At 43.5% G+C, this 17,631-nt stretch overlaps 1 protein-coding gene across 6 annotated transcripts in view; it reads left to right on the top strand.

The window, feature by feature from the left end:
- The window catches only part of ABCB4 (ATP binding cassette subfamily B member 4), a 90,598-nt gene that overhangs the window by 57,589 nt on the left and 15,378 nt on the right, over window positions 1–17,631 (top strand). For 5 of the 6 annotated variants that reach the window (XM_086397279.1, XM_086397280.1, XM_086397282.1 and 2 more), the window contains 6 exons: window positions 1,087–1,248; window positions 4,894–5,040; window positions 7,403–7,507; window positions 11,196–11,273; window positions 12,885–12,968; window positions 14,232–14,435. In XM_086397279.1, coding sequence (XP_086253405.1) covers window positions 1,087–1,248; window positions 4,894–5,040; window positions 7,403–7,507; window positions 11,196–11,273; window positions 12,885–12,968; window positions 14,232–14,435 — 780 coding nt within the window. The remainder of the gene's footprint in view (window positions 1–1,086; window positions 1,249–4,893; window positions 5,041–7,402; window positions 7,508–11,195; window positions 11,274–12,884; window positions 12,969–14,231; window positions 14,436–17,631) is intronic. The other variant, XM_086397283.1, reaches the window with a different exon arrangement.

Genomic DNA, 17,631 nt, shown 5'->3' with positions numbered 1-17,631 from the left:
ATAAGCAGGGTGACAATATACAGCCTTGACATACTCCTTTTCCTATTTGGAACCAGTCTGTTGTTCCATGTTCAGTTGTAATTGTTGCTTCCTGACCTGCATACTGGTTTCTCAGGAGGCAGTTCAGGTGGTCTGGTATTCCCATCTCTTTCAGAATTTTCCACAGTTTGTTGTGATCCACACAGTCAAAGGCTTAGCAATAGTCAATAAAGCCGAAGTAGATGTTTTTCTGAAACTCTCTTGCTTTTTCGATGATCCAACAGATGTTGGCAATTTGATCTCTGGTTCCTCTGCCTTTTCTAAAACCAGCTTGAACATCTGGACGTTCATTGTTCACATATTGTTGAAGCCTGGGTTGGAGAATTTTGAGCATTACTCTGCTAGCATGTGAGATGAGTGCAGTTGTGTAGTAGTTTGAGCATTCTTTGGCATTGCCTTTCTTTGGGATTGGAAAGAAAACTGACCTTTTCCAGTCCTGTGGCCACTGCTGAGTTTTCCAAATTTGCTGACATATTGAGTGCAGCACTTTCACAGCATCATCTTTTAGAATTTGAAATAGATCAACTGGAATTCCATCACTTCCACTAGTTTTATTTGTAGTGATGAGCACCACCTGAATATACTAGAAAAAGTACTTTAAAAGGTATGTGAATTTTGTCTCAATAAAGCTGTTAAATCATTTTTTTTAAGCACCTAACACAAAATAGCGGAGAAGGCAATGGCACCCCACTCCAGTACTCTTGCCTGGAAAATCCCATGGACGGAGGAGCCTGGTAGGCTGCAGTCCACGGGGTCGCTAAAGTCGGACACGACTGAGCGACTTCACTTTCACTTCTCACTTTCATGCACTGGAGAAGGAAATGGCAACCCACTCCAGTGTTCTTGCCTGGAGAATCCCAGGGACGGGGCAGCCTGGTGGCTACCGTCTATGGGGTCGCACAGAGTCGGACACAACTGAAGTGACTGCTTAAATTTAAGCAGTCGCAGTAACACAAAATAGACGCCTGACAAATAATAGTTACTTGTCCTAAACTTGAAGGTTACATCCATCTGGACACACAACTCAACATTTTGTTCTTCTTCTAGATTTCAGGAAGCCAGATCCAGTCAGAAGAATTTAAAGTTGCACTCGCTGATGAAAAGCCTGCCATGGGTTTGACTCATCCCATAGTTAGGCGTTCTCTTCATAAAAGCCTGAGGAGTTCCCGACAGTATCAGAATGGCTTTGATGTCGAAACCAGTGAACTTGTAAGTAGTTTTTCAATTATCTTTCATTGTTTAGTTTTGTTGGTGAAGTCCATAGCCTTGCAAGTACATTGTAGGCACAGAAGATTCCCACCATGAGCCATACTCTTCTTAAAAGAAGGAAATATCCAATATTAATTGTACTTGTCAAAAATTGAAATCAATTCCAATTAACAATGGATTTCCAATGAAAAGGGAGCCCAAAACATAGCCTTTGTGCTTAGATGCTTAAAATTAAAATAAGATATTCATTTTTGAGATCCAGAGTAATACAGGGCTCATCTAAAGTAAGAGGCCCTAATATTTGCATAATCTATTATGTAGGATTACTTTTGATTGTCTATGATAGGAAACCCAGAGTAATATCAATTTAAGAAAAATAAGGTTTTATTTCTCTTTCACATTAAAAACAAACAAACAAAAAAAAGACTTACAGGTAAGAAACCCAGGGTTACAATGGTAACTCCACCATGGTTACCATGGACTCAGGCTCGTTTCATACTTATTCTCATTATCCTGGCATGTAGCTTTCATTCTCAATAATCTAAAATGACTCCAGAAGCTCCAGCCATCACATCTATGTTCCAAGCAGCAAGAAAAAACAAAGATTTCCCAGACATCTCATACAGTACTTAAAAACAAAAAACAAAAAAAAGCCTATGTCATTGGCCATAACTTAATCACATGTCCATACTTAGCTACAACGGAGAGTAGAAAACTGAACCTTTTTGCTATATGCATTGCTACTCTGAGTAAAACTGGAATTCTTACTAGGAAAAAGGACAGAATAACCAGAAATAGCCAAAGTGTACACTCTTTAATATTTCTCACCTGAAACTTTGGGATTTTTTTTTTAGATCAACATCTTACACTTTATAATACAAATTTTTACACAAATCACATGTTTACAGTACAAAAGGCAAAGGATCTCAAGAGAAGTAACTGGGTTGATATTAATTCAAGTTAACAGAAGCTTTTATAATAGAAAGGGAACACATTCCAAGAAAAGATATTTTATGATTTTAAGAAACGATTTAGGAGTGTATTTTGATGTTATTTGGAGAAGGCAATGGCACCCCACTCCAGTGCTCTTGCCTAGAAAATCCCATGGATGGAGAAGCCTGGTAGGCTGCAGTCCATGGGGTCGCTAAGAGTTGGATACGACTGAGAGACTTCACTTTGATGTTATTCCCTGATAGCTCAGTTGGTAAAGAATCTGCCTGCAATGCAGGAGACCCTGGCTTGATTCCTGGGTCAGGAAGATCCCCTGGAGAAGGGATAGGGTACCCACTCCAGTATTTTTGTGCTTCCCTTGTGGTTCAGCTGGTAAAGAATCTGCCTGCAATGCAGGAGATGTGGGTTCGATCCCTGGGTTGGGAAGATCCCGTGGAGAAGGGAAAACGTACCCACTCCAGTATTCTTACCTGGATACTCCCATGGACAAAGGAGCCTGCTGGGCTACATCCAGTCCAGGGGGTCACAAAAGAGTTAGACTTGACTTAGCAACTAAGCAACAGTTAATAAAAGCCGAGTGTATTTTACTCTTGTGTTGGCCTGAAGAAACTGATCCTCCTGAGAGTTCATTGCGTCTGTTTTTCCTGCCCACGATGTTATTCACTGCAGAGATAAGAAGGGCTCTTTTAGCAGTCTCAATCTTGGTGTATTTATGGAAAGAGAATAACACTGTATTATTGTGGTGCAATATTATTGTAAGTAAGATAAAGAGTTTCTCCCTTTTTGGCTGTGAAGAATTTGCTTCTCATTTTCTCATTTGTCTGGATAGTTACACTGTTACATCTTTAGAGTCTGGTATTTTAGAGGAGAACTACTCTAGGAGAAATGCAAAGTGGGGTAGGCAGAAAATGCCACAATCAATATGACTGTCCTTGGTGCCATCATAGAGGGATAAATGGTGTGCCCAGGGAGAGGGGGAGATTAAATCTGATTAGAAGGACTGTTTGCTTGTGAAAAGCAGCCTGAGCTCCTTTATCAGGCTGGAGGCCAGGTCTAAAAGATAGTGCTAACTAGGGAGGGAAAAAGCCCCTAAAATACAGAGGAGGGGGGTGGTTTGAAAGCAAAGGGCTGAATAGAAACTATTCCTATGTTCTCTGTTTTATAGAGACACAAACGTGACCTATTTAAACAACTGTAAGGCCATGGGTTTCCATAGGCACTAATGGTATCAAGTTACTGTGAAACCACCTCTATAATTCAGAATATTCTCCTTTTTATTTTTATTTTTGGGCAGCCCACACAGCCTGTGCAATCTTAGTTCCCTGACTAGGGTTTGAACACGGGGCCCTTGGCAGTGAAAGTGCTGACAGAGTCTTAACCACTGGACTGCCAGGGAATTCGCTAGAATATTCTCCTTTATGTGACTTAAATCCCTCATGTTTGACCAAACATCAGGTTCAACACTTGCTGAGAAGCTGGTATGTGCCAGGCATTGGGCTGTTTCTAAGGAGATAAAGTGTTGGTCATTCAGTTAGTCTCTCAGTTGTATCCAACTCTTTGCGACCACCATGCACTGTAACCCACCAGGCTCCTCTGTCCATGGGATTTCCCAGCAAGAATACTGGAGTGGGTTGCCATTTCCTTCTGCAGGGGGATCTTCCTAATCCAGGGATCAAACCTGGGTCTCCTGCATTGCAGGCAGAGTCTTTTCCATCTGAGCCATAGTGAAAGCTAAGTCATAATGTTGGGGTCACATAAGCCAAGACATCTTAAAACAAAACAAAGTCACAGAGATGTGTAAACAAACAAACGGGGGGAAAGTCACAAAACAAGCTATGAAGCAGAAGTCTGTAGGGAATGCAGAGTAAAGTTAGTCTGCCCTACCGTTAGTAGTGGTGAAAGAAAAGCGCGTGGGTACTTTAGTTTTGTGAGTTAGGATATGACAAGGATAAGATGCAAGGCAGGGTTCTGGGCTGAGGAGACCAGGCCCAGGTCCTCAGATGAATCACGGTGTCTTGTGTTGGTGAGGACGCTTAACCGGTCTATTCGTGGGTCTTACCTTGTGTGACCCCAACATCATGACTTGAATTTTAGGGCATCTGGTGCCCAGATCCTGCTTCCGCTCACTTGCTGAGGCTGGGATAGGGAGAGGCTGGTCACACTGTGAGGACTGCTTCTCGGGTGATGGACTTCCCCAGCTCAGGCTGTACAGTCCATTTGCTGTCGTTCAGTCACTCGGTCATGTCCAGCTCTTTGCAACCCCGTGGACTCCAGCATTCTAGCCTCCCCTGTCCCTCACTATCTTCCAGAGTTTTCTCAAATGCATGTGTATTAAGTCAGCGATGCCATCCAACCATCTCATCCTCTGTCGTCCCCTTCTCCTCCTGCCTCCAATCTTTCCCAGCATCAGGGTCTTTTCCAATGAGTGTCTTTCTTCACATGAGGTGGTCAAAGTATTGGGGCTTCAGCTTCAGTCCTTCCAGTGAATATTCAGGGTTGATTTCCTTTAGGATTGACAGGGACATAGTTGACATCTTGTCACATCCTGTCTGACCCTCCCGTGGTCTGCTGTGGCCTAGTCATTCCCTCCGCCCAACTTGTAAGTTCCTGGAGGGCAGGCCAGGCCCTCTCCGGGTCCACACTCTGGTGCCTGTGGTGTTTCTGCCTGTCCGTCTTGATGTGTGTGTGTTCTAGGACGAATCTGTGCCACCGGTGTCTTTTCTGAAGATCCTGAAACTGAACAAGACAGAGTGGCCCTACTTAGTGGTGGGAACCCTGTGTGCCGTTGCCAATGGGGCGCTCCAGCCGGCCTTCTCGGTCATCTTCTCAGAAATGATAGCGGTGAGTGTGGAAACACCACTGGATGGCCTGAGTGAAATCACTCAACCACGAAATCAGTTCTCATGCCAACCCGGTCCACTCTGCAGTAAGGCAGCCTCCAATGAACCTAAGCCAAAGGCTTTAATTCTCTGTTGAGGAAAGCCGTGAGGCAAAAGAAAACGTCTGCCAGTTATGCTTTCAAGGAAATTGGAAACTGTAAGATCCCTGAAGAAGGAAATGGCAACCCATTCCAATAATCTTGCCTGGAGAATCCCATGGACAGAGGAGACTGGCAGGCTACAGTCCATGGGGTTGAAAGAGTCGGACACAACTTAGCGACTAACCCCCTCAAAAGATCCCTGAAGGAGGCATTCTGTTCACTCTCTTCATTCAGGTGAACTGGTGTCATGCTGTGATCCCCACCCTGCTTGTGGAGAGGAGATGCTCACCTCACAGGGTGGTTGGGTGGTGGGGATGGGGGAAGAGTTCACGTCTCAAGGGTTTAAGAGGCCAGGCTCTGGGCTCAGACTGGCCTCGCCATTTAATTGCTGTGCTAAGTCGCTTCAGTCATGTCTGACTCTTTGCAGCCCTTGGAGCCCAGCAGGCCCCTCTGTCCATGGGATTCCCCAGGAAAGAATACTGGAGTAGGTTGCCATGCCCTCCTCCAGGGCACCTTCCTGACCCAAGGATAGAACTTAGGTCTCTTACGTCTCCTGCCTCTTAAGTGGGTTCTTTGCCATTAGCGCCACCTGGGAAGCCCCAGATGCTGTGCAAATGCTTCACCTTGTGGCACCTCAGCTGTTCATCTGTAAAATGAACCTACTCCTGGAATGGCTGATGATTAAGAGATGATAAAAACTATAATCCAATAAAAATTTTTAAAAAGAGAGATAAGTAACGATTAATATACAGAAAGCATTTAAGAGTGTCTACCTCAAAGTGAGTATTGAAAAGTGCTATCTACTACATCATTGTTCAGTAATCCTTACAAGGCTTGGAGAGGCTGAGACACAGGAGGAAAACTCCTACAATCCAGTTGTTAAATTCCCTGAGGGATGTTTATCAGAAGTGATCAGAAATATCTAAGGCTCCATAAAATCCAACATTTATATTTTATGTCCTTAGTTAATCTCTAATGTTATTGGATAGAATTTTTGTTAGAGTTGAATTATTCCCCATCATATAAAGAATTTATTATGCTTCTGAATTGGAACGTTGGTCTACAATTAAGACCACAAATTAAAAAATAAATGAATTAGGGAGAACTCACCAACTGTTTTTACAGTACAGAATAAGGCAATCCCTGACTCTCTTGCAATTCAAAAACAGTGTGGGCTGTATTTATATGGGGGACCTCTCCTTGGTGTCAAATGGAGCTTTTGGAGATTGAGTAGAAAACAAAATAAACCAAGTCCTGCCCCTAAACAGTTTACTTTCTATTGGGACAGACGCATAACACACACACACAAAACAAGTATATTACATGTCACAGGATCGCAGGCATTTTAAAAGCACAGTCAGGCAGTGGAGGGGCCTGCAGTGGGGGTGCGGTTTCCTGCAGTTTGGTCAGGACAGACCTCTTTGGGCCAAGGGCCTGTGGGGTGGGGGGAGGCAGGTGAGGGGCGGAAGGAGTTCAGGCAGAGGGAGCAGCAGGTGCAGAAGAGGAGGAATAAACATGATGGTGTGCAGCCACACACATCCACGTGCAGTGCTCCAGCCATGGCAGTAACCACGCACAGTGAGTCCTCTACATACGAACCTTCAGGTTGTGAACTTGCAAAGATGCAAACTCACATGCCAGGTCCTGTATGCCAGCTGTTGCACTATGTACTTTACAGGGTTCTGTACTATAAGATTAAAAATATTTCCTTTATTTTTGTGTTCATTTTTTATGTATGCATTTGCGATAAGTATTAGAAACTTGTTTCTATGCAGCTGATCGTATTTGTTGGGGTATCTAGGCTAACTTTGTTGGATTTACAAAAAAAAAATTGGACTTATGAACCTGCTCTTGGAACTGAGCTCATTCATATGTAGGGCACTTACTGTGTTCCTCAAATTCATGGAGACAGGAAGTAGAATGGTGGGACTTGATGGCTAGGGGCAGGGTCGTGGAAGTCCCTGTTGAATGGGTCAGGATTTCATTATGGATGATGAAGACTTCTGGAAATGGATGGTGGCGAAGGTGGCACAACAGTCTGAATATCCTTAACACCACTGTGTAGTACACTTAAATATGTTACATATATTTCACCACAGTTAAAAAAAAAAAACCACATATTCAAAACCTAGTTTTTAAAATGGGATGCTCAAGCCATTGTTTCTGGGAGGAATATACAAGGTTCATGTAATCCAAGTGGGTATTTTAAATGTTCTCTTGTAGATTTTTGGACCAGGAGACGATGAAGTGAAGCAGCAGAAGTGCAACATGTTCTCATTGCTTTTCTTAGGCCTGGGAATTATTTCCTTTTTTACTTTCTTCCTTCAGGTAGGTATCTGTAATTTGATCTTCTTTATTGAGTCTATATTCAAGTAGAGAATATAGATTAATTATCTATTAGATTTTCATTAATTATATGTTAATATAGATTAATTATTGATTAATCAAAGTCCAATAAAAGAAACAGGTTATCCAAACTTTAGCTTTGCTGCTGTATAGCACGGGGAGCTCAGCTCGGTGCTCTGTGATGACCCAGAGGGGTGGGAAAGGGGTTGAGTAGGAGGGAGGCTCAAGAGGGAGGGGATATGTGTATCCTTATATGTATACTTATAGCTGATTAATGCTGTTGTACAGCAGAAACTAACACAACATTGTAAAGCAATTATACTCAAATTTAAATGTTAAAAAAATTTAAAAACCCTTAGCTTTGATTTGGAGTTTCCAAATCTTAGACTGAAATGAATTAGACTCAGTTGGCACAAGGCTCTTTGAGAGGGCAGAGTCCTAAGTAGTAGACATTGTGACTTCCCAGGGTGCTAAGTTACATCATGATACAGGTTGGCCCTCTGCAGACATTCATTGCCAAGAAGAAAAGAGACTTTAATTCACAGGACAACATAAGTCCCATTTAAATGCAACAAGACATAAACTGAAAAAAATCAGTACAACAGCACTCTCTTTTTGAAACCGAAAGTGTTAGTTGCTCAGTTGTGTCTGACTCTTTGCAACCCCATGGACTGTGGCCCACCAAGTTCCTCTGTCCATGAGATCATCCAGGAAAGAATACTGGAGTGAGTAGTCATTCCCTACTCCGGGGGATCTTCCCGACCCTAGGATTGAATCTGGGTCTCCCGCATTGCAGGCAGATTCTTTACTATCTAAACCACCTTACTTTTTACATAATATCAAATAACTTCTCTGATCTTTTCCTCCTTAATTGATGAACTGTTTGAAAGAATGCACATTATATTGCTTTTAGATATTTTAGATCTGGCGAAAATGAACTAGTAAACTCTGATTGTACTTGTCTACCTAGACTTTTACCAGTGGCTTTTTGTCTCTTTAACTCAGTGCCTTTCTAGTACAATCCATTAAGTCCACAAAATATTTCCTAGTCACGCCTAGTGTGTTTTTCTTTTGCTATTGTTGAGCCAGTGGTAAAAGTAAGCCAAGCTTTTTGTTTAGAGCGATTGCCTTGCTGGTGGCAACTCAGTGTCCAATGTAGCCACAAGCCCCAGTGTGTTAGGGAGTGGAGCTAGTTACAAACACGTGCTGCACCAACAGTGGACAGATGGCCAGCCCTTGAGCAATCTGCCAGCAAAGGTACTCTAGGAAATTGGCGAACTCTAGGCCTGGACTCCGGAGGCACTGACCACCCATCCTCTCGGCTTAGTGATATGTGCTCCCAAAGAGCACCCCACATGCTTCCACCAACACTCAACATGGCTGGGGACCCATCCCAGGGCCCCAGAAGCAAGCCCAACTGTGGACATCTGGGCTGCTCTCTATAATTAGAAAGAGGGACGTGTCTGGCAAGGATGCTGGGAGAAGACAAGTAGACTGACCATTGGCTGATCTGAGAGCAGGCAGAGCTGTGATGGGGAAGCAGCAAACTCACTTGGAGCCAGGACTAGAGACATCTGTCTACACCTGGGGTCCCCAGCCTCCAAGATCTAATGCTTGATGATCTGAGGTGAAGCTGATGTAATACTAATAGGAATAAAGTGCACAATAAATGTCATGCTCTTGAATCATCCCCAAACCATCTCCCCACCCCATCTGTCAAAAAATTGTCTTCCATGAAACTGGTCTCTGATGCCAAAAAGCTTGGGGACCAATTTTTGTTGTTTTTCAGCCACTCATTCATGTCTGGCTCTCATGTCTGACTCTTTGCAACCCCATGGACTGCAGCATGTCAGGCCTCCCTGTCCTTCACTGTCTCCCAGAGTTTACTCAAACCCATGTCCATTGAGTCGGTGATGCCATCCAACCATCTCATCCTCTGTCACCCCCTTCTCCTCCTGCCCTCAATCTTTCCCAGCATCAGAGTCTTTTCCAATGAGTCAGCTCTTCGCATCAGGTGGCCAAAGTATTGGAGCTTCAGCTTCAGCATCAGTCCTTCCAATGAATATTAAGGATGATTTCCTTTAGGATTGACTGGTTGGATCTCCTTGCAGTCCCTGGGACTCTCAAGAGCCTTCTCCAGCAACATAAGTCGAAAGCATCGATTCTTTGGCACTCAGCCTTCTTTATAGTCCAACTCTCACATCCATACATGACTACTAGAAAAACCATATCTTTGACTAGATGGACCTTTGTTGGCAAAGTAATGTCTCTGCTTTTCAATATGCTCTGTACTACAGGAGCCAAAATGCATCTCAACATAGAATTTTGTTACTTGCATTGAAGACCATTTTGCTTCAAGCAAAGAACACTCTGAAGGTTGTAATTAAGATGGTATTATTATGCAGATGACACCACCCTTATGGCAGAAAGTGAAGAGGAACTAAAAAGCCTCTGATGAAAATGAAAGAGGAGAGTAAAAAAGTTGGCTTAAATCTCAACATTCAGAAAACTAAGATCATGGCATCTGGTCCCATCACTTCATGGGAAATAGATGGGGAAACAGTGGAAACAGTATCAGACTTTATTTTTTTGGTCTTCAAAATCACTACAGATGGTGATTTCAGTCATGAAATTAAAAGACACTTACTCTTTGGAAGGAAAGTTATGACCAACCTAGATAGCATATTCAAAAGCAGAGACATTACTTTGCCAACAAAGGTCCATCTAGTCAAGGCTATGGTTTTTCCAGTGGTCATGTATGGATGTGAGAGTTGGACTAAAAAGAAAGCTGAGCGCCGAAGAATTGATGCTTTTGAACTGTGGTGTTGGAGAAGACTCTTGAGAGTCCCTTGAACTGCAAGGAGATCCAACCAGTCCATTCTAGAGGAGACTGGTCCTGGGTGTTCATTGGAAGGACTAAAGCTGAAACTCCAATACTTTGGCCACCTCATGCAAAGAGTTGAAGAAAAGACTCTGATGCTGGGAGAGATTGGGGGCAGGAGGAGAAGGGGATGACAGAGGATGAGATGGCTGGATGGCATCACCTACTCGACGGACGTGAGTCTGAGTGAACTCCGGGAGTTGGTGATGGACAGGGAGGCCTGGCGTGCTGCCATTCATGGGGTTGCAAAGAGTTGGATATGACTGAGTGACTGAACTGAACTGATTCTCACTGAGATATTGTCCCTGAGAATTTTGAAAAGAAGTCTCTTTAGAATAGGTCAGAAGCCAATTTCTAAGACACATTTAAGGATTTTGGTCTTAGGATTCTATTGCATACCAATGATTTACCAGTATATGAATTTTTTGTTTTCATTTTTTTATGGAAGTGGAGTTGATTTACAATGTTAATTTCTGCTGTACAGCAAAATGTTTCTGGTATACATATAAAAACATTTAAAAATATTCTTTTCCATTATGGTTTATCTTAGGATACTGAATATAGTTCTCTTTGCTGTATAGTAGGTCCTTGCTGTTTATTCCAGCTGTAATAGCATACCTCTAGCAGCACATGAATTTGAAGTTGGGAATTTGAGTTAGTATCTGATCACAGACTTTGTTATTTGAATAGTTGAGTCATATATAAATATAGAATTCCCTGTGAATACACATACTTGTGTCAGAATGCTTGTGATGATTAAGAGAGACAAGAGGCTTTCTTCTTGCCCAGGGCTTCACGTTTGGGAAGGCTGGTGAGATTCTCACCACGAGGCTTCGGTTGATGGCTTTTAAAGCGATGCTGAGACAGGTAGGTGTGTGCACCGGAGCAGCTTCTTCCTTTCCTTTTGAGCCTCGCTGTGCTGCCCTCTGTGCCGTGGCCCCGGGTGTTTGTGCAGGAACTGGTCAGATCCCCGCTAGTTGCTCTAGTCCTTCAGTATCCAAAGACCTCTTAGGGTTTTCATGGGAATAGGCTTAGCTAATGTAATAAATAGGGGCTAGTATGTCCTGACTTTGGGGGCTTATTTTGCAACTCCCTCTATCCACATGGATACTCTCACTTCAAGGATCTGTCTCTGTTTTCTGGATTCTGTGCAGGCCCTGAGGAGTCACTTGAGACTCCAGGATGCCTTTCAACAAAGGCAACAGTGGTTGGCAGGGGTTCTGCCCAACAGTTGACATGACTTACTATGGGCGTCACCAAATGTTGACCATTGAGTTTTGTTGAGCTCTTCTTCCATGTTAATTCACCTGTTGGTTCACTCAAGCGTCGCTCACTATGTACCAGATGGTGTGCTGGTCTTTGGGACTATCACATGCATTGTCGGCCCTGTCGGGAGGGTGACAGCTTAGTGCAGGACTTTGTGGGAAGATGTGCAAACATGAATTCTCTATTTTATAGAGAAGGCTTAAGAGAGGGCCAGAATACTATCCATGTAGTCGACAGGAATTGATGACACTCTGGTTCACAGGAGGGCACAGGGCTTGTATCATATTTTGTGTAAGACTTTTTTCAGTGTCTTTTAAACTGTTTCTATGTAGGGAAAATTATTTTATATGAAACTAAAAGATTCTGTGGATGAAGGGCATATAATGAAAATCACATCTAAGACTTTAAATTTTTAGAATTTATTTATTTATTTATTTTTGGTGGCACCGAGTCTTCATTGCTGTGCAGGCTTTTCTCTAGTTGCTGCAAGAGGGGCCTACTCTGTACTTGTGGTCCATGGGCTTCTCATGTTGCAGTGCACAGACTCTGGGGCACACACGGGCTTCAGTAGTTGTGACTCCCAGACTCCAGAGCACGGGCTTGATAGTTGAGGTGTGCATGCTTCACATTGACCCATGGCATGTGGGATCTTCTTGGACCAGGGATCAAACTCATCTCCTACATTGGAAGGTAGACTCTTTACCACTGAGCCACCAGGGAGGCCCTAAGACAGACTCTTTAATCCTTGCTTCAAATAAACAAAACTAAGCATGGTGAGAAACCAGGGCTGATGATCTCATGCCTAGAATTTACAAGAAAGAGCCACGTCCAGCCCAGCTCCACCACCCTTTGTGAGAGGAGTGGCCCCATCAGGGAGCGGGTGTTGGGAGCACAGGCTGTGAGGAGTGGGTGGATGGACCCGCAGGCACCACGGTCTCAGGTGAAGCTGGTAGCGAGCTTGGTTGCAATCTGCATAAGCCCTGCCCCCATTGCTGTGCTTTCCGGGCACAGATGGGAGGGGTCCTGTGGGCTCCCAGTGTGTGCTCAGGGCAGGGACCCAGGCTCCCCATCACATGGGAGGTCTCACCTAAACTCCAACACCCAAGTTCAGAGTGGGTACTTCCTCAGCATTGAGAGTTTGAGCTGTTTCATCCGATTTTTCTCTGCTTGTTTTAATCTGGAACTAATTTAAAGGTGTATTGTGTGCCTTAGGACATGAGCTGGTTTGATGATCATAAAAACAGTACTGGTGCACTTTCTACAAGACTTGCGATGGATGCCTCCCAAGTCCAAGGGGTATGTAGACCTCATTCTACTACTGGTTTTCTTTAACTTGGTTTGGGATAAACATATGGCATAGCTGCCACTGTTAAGCTGCCTCAGCTGCAAATAACAGAAAACTCAAACTTGCCTGAACAACAAAGAGGAAGGTTAGACTTCAAGGCTGATGGATCCATTGGCTCGCAAGTGTCCACAAGGACCCAGGACTCTGTCTGTTGACTCTGAGCAGCTTTCAGTCCTCAGAATTGGCTTCACCCTGAGGCTCCTTCCCTTGTGGCCACAAGGTAGCTTCTGGGAGCAACTGGAGCTATAAGCTTCCTTGTTTTCCATCCAGTGAAAGAGAAGGCATACCTGGACCTCAACCACCAAACGAACACCCTTCCTGTAAATCTAATTTAGGTTAATTTGGGTTACATACCCAACCCTGAACCAATAACTGGCTCAAGAGGGTGCTGCCTTCTCCCTGGCTTTCGCCCCCAGCCTTGGAGCTGAGGCCTGTTACACAAAGCTCATTGCTTCTGCACAATGCAAGATGTCACCTATGATGTCCCTATGACATCCCTCATTTTCTGATTGGTGGAAACAGTACTTCATCTTTATGAAGGCTTTCCAGGGTATGGTCTCTTAGGATCTGTACCCTTTGCAACTGATGGTCTCTTGGAGCTCATGAACCTCCCTCTTATACATGTGAAGCAAACAGGCTTTAAAATGACCAGAGTGTCCGAGGTGTATTTCCTCTTTAAACATTGCCTTCAGGAAAAAGTGTATGTACCCCATAGCCTCTCCCCAAAGCAGAGCAGTGATGACTTGGTTCTGTGATGCTGAATTCATGTGGTCAGGAAAGGAGTGAGAGTTGAAAGGCACAGAGAGAGAATAACCTGCAGAGCCTCCCAAGTGATGCATGAGACTACTTTGGGAACCTGATGCAAAGAGCCAACTCATTAGATGCTGGATAAGATTAAGCACAGGAGGAGAAGGGGGTGATAGAGGACTAGATGGTTGCGTGGCATCATAGACTCGATAGACATAAGTATGAGCAAATTCTGGGAGATAGTAAACGACAGGGAAGCCTGGCATGCTGCAGTCCATGTGGCCACAAGAGTTGGACATGACTGAGTGACTAAACAATAACAATCTTGGGTTTATTGTAATGAAAGAGAGCAAATGTTAGCACAGGCATAAATCCCTGTCTCATGGTTTTGAATCAGGAGGCTGAAGGCTGTAGCTCACAGGTCTGAAACTTAAAATACAGCTCCCTCTCTTCTTTTGCTCATCCAGGCCACTGGGACCAGGTTGGCTCTGATTGCACAGAATACAGCTAACCTTGGAACTGGTATTATCATAGCATTCATCTACGGTTGGCAATTAACCCTTTTGCTGTTATCGGTTGTTCCAATTATTGCTGTATCAGGAATTGTTGAAATGAAATTGCTGGCTGGAAATGCCAAAAGAGATAAAAAGGAACTGGAAACTGCTGGAAAGGTGGGTCAAATAAGGCTTCAGCTGATATAAGTATGGTTGTTAAGACATGGGTTTTATTTGATTGATTTGTTACAACATGCGTGTTTTGATAATGTTAGTGCTCTCCACAACTAATGGTGGTCAACACTGAAGATGAAATATCTTACTGTGTCAATGCCTAGAACTTGAAAATGGGATAATTAATGTAAAACTTTTAGTGTATAGAAAGTGCTATATTCAGAAAATTTCTGAGTTTTCAGAGTTCGTTTTATGTTTTACTTTGTACACTGATGCCACTGTTAGGACAAAGGTTACCCCTGTTTTACAGATGAAGAGTCCTTAAAGAAGAGAAATATACGTGTATTGTTCTAAGTAGACAGTCCTGTTCTTGGTTGTGATTTCTGTAGTTAAGCTAGGCAGCCACCAGAGGGCAGTAATGCTCAGATTTGTAATGGCAATTGGGTACATGCTTAAACTTGGACCTTACTTTGAGCCAGTTATTGTTCTAAGTATTTATATTTCCCAACTCATCCTCACAAGAATCCTATGAGTCGAGTACTAATGTTCTGCCAATTTTACAAATGCGGAACTCAAGAATGAAACAAGTTAAAGGCATGGCTGGGATTCAAGTCCTGGTCTACTTCAAAGTTCTTTACTATATAGCCTCTTCATATGGGTTTAAATGTGTCTAAACCTACATTTTATTTACACATACATGTATTTAAATGTAAACGTAGACAACAACCAGGAATTTTTTTACCCTTACTTATGTAAACATTATGCTACATTGAAACATTAAGAGGTGAAGAAATAGTGAAAATTGTGATGTAGTTTCTATAGCACAGCATTTGCAAAACCTTTTCACAGACAATACTGCCTAGGCCTTAATACAGTTATAGTTACTCGAGGTGGGGCAGATAGCATGCCTCGCTCATGGGGAAGAAGAGCAGTCAGCATGATTCCCAGCCTTCAGCTCTCAGGTATCCAGAGTCCTGGAAGACCCTCTTGGCTGCTGGCCGTGCCTCCTTTATGGCGTCATTTTCTTGTTTCGTTTGTCACCACTAAACACCACCCCACAGTGCTTGTCTCCTTTCTCCTGAACCCTACTGCTTTTCACATTTCAGAAGGGAAATTGTCAGTAGGTAGAATGCACATCATTTTTTCTTAGACCAGTTACATGGAAGAAAACATCTTGAATCTAGTTAACAGAGCCTTACTTCTGTTAAAAATGGCTAATGACATTGAGAGTTGCCAGAGTTTTCTGGCAGGAGCAGGGCTGTTAGAACAGAACAGCTCGGCAAACAAAACGCCACCCTTGATCATCCGTCCTGGCCTTGTAACCGCTCATTATATCATACTGGAGAAGATCCCCCACTTCTCTGGCCTTCAGTTTTCACTTATATAACGTGAGAAATTGTACCAGATAATGTCACAGGTTCCTTTCAGCTACTACTCTGTTGTTTCAGGGATAAGAGGATGAACAACTCACATTGACCAGTCTGAAATACTTTTAGTAGCTCCTTTAACCTAATAATGGTTTTTTTTGTTGTTATTTTTTTAATGAGAGGTTAGAAATTGTAAATGTTAATTATCAGCAATTCAATCATATTTCAATTCGGTTTACTCTGTCAACTCCTGATTAACCCAAAATGAGGGTTAGAAAGGTCTTGGAATTTCTGCCCCCACCCCTGCCTTCTGCTCTTCTGCCACATCACTGGTTTGGTTTTTTTTTAAGTTTTCATTGACCTCTGTGCAGATTAGTCATGGTTCAGGAACATGGGGACTTGGGATAATTTCCCATTTTCATTTTCCAGAAAAGGCTTAGCAATGAGGGTGTTGGTTGCTGGACTGGGAAGAGGGGAAGGAGGCTGTTTAGTCACCCTCTTGACTCAGGCTCTGCCTGCTGACTGAGATAAGGGGCCTACTGAACCAGCATGAATCCTCAAACCACTTAATCCAGGGACCAGAAAATGAGAAGTTGAGTGAAAATCCTAACATCTAGTTTCTCCTTGTGTAAATTACAAAGCAGGGAAAGTAGAAGAGCATAATGGGTTAAGAGCAGGAACTTGGCATCAAATAGCCTGGTAGGGAATCCTGTCCCACCTACTCATGAACTCTGGAGCCTTAGGCAAGTCACTTCTCTGCTCTGTGCCTTGGCTCCTCACCTGTGCAAACAGGAATAAGAACACGGACCTCACAGGGTTGTCACATGAGGTAATATCTGGCACAGAGTAAAAGCCAATCTGCATTCTCTATTCTGGAACTTCCAAGGTGGTTCAGCGGTAAAAGAATCCACCTGCAATTTGGGAGATGCAGGAGATAGGGGTTTGATCCCTGGATTGGAAAGATTCCCTGGAAGAGGAAATGGCAACCCACTCCAGTATTCTTGCCTGGGAAATCCCATGGGCAGAGGAGCCAGGCGGGCTACAGTCCATGGGGTTGCACAGAGTCAGACATGACTGAGCACATTTTCTATTCCAGCTGTGATTACTGTTAGATGTTTCATTTATAATAAAGATAAAAGGCTCTTCAGCTTGAAGTATTGAATATCTTTCTTTCATCGGGTTCCAGAAGCTGAGAACTGAGATAAAAGTCTCCAACCTAAGATTTCATTTTAGATTTTTGTCTCATGCTCCTTGTGCCAATGGTTTAAATGAATCAACTGCAGAACTCTGATTTAAGCCAAATAGCAGAGTCACAGACAATTAACTTCAGTCAGGGGTGGTTTAGCTGTCACAATCAGAAAACCGCTCTGGCGGATTTGGGTCAAAGGGTTTGCTATAAGGACATGCGAGAGTGTGGGGAACACAGACAGCTGATGGTAACTGCAGGGTCCCCAGCGGCTCCTCTCTTAGAGCCACTAGCTCTCTCATCTCTGAGTCTGTCTAGACATTTGTTCTGTTCCTCAGTCGCTGAATATTCAGGCCAGCTTCCTACGCATGCCCTGCTGACCTTAACCTCTGTATCTGCAGGGCCTCCCAAGTCACAGAGTTGCCTTCAAGTGCAGAAACTAAATCCAAGTGGCCTAAATCAGTCAGATGTCTGTCCTGGTTTCATCATTAAGGCCAGGTCATGGTGCTTACAACTGGAATGTTCTCAAATGAGGATAAGCATTTTCTTTCCTGTAGAAAGCAGTGTAAGAAGCAGTGTACCTTAGGGAAGAAATGATTGCACCTTCAGTAGGCCCTTAGAAATCACTTGGGGTTTCTCAGGTGGC

The sequence above is a fragment of the Bos grunniens genome, chromosome 4 (assembly GCF_055505025.1).
Source record: "Bos grunniens cultivar Pamir isolate PY7600 chromosome 4, Bosgru_T2T1.0, whole genome shotgun sequence".
Classification (NCBI taxonomy): domain Eukaryota; kingdom Metazoa; phylum Chordata; class Mammalia; order Artiodactyla; family Bovidae; genus Bos; species Bos grunniens.
The sequence above is the reverse complement of the archived record's forward strand: the minus strand, read 5'-3'. Positions and strand labels throughout refer to the sequence as shown.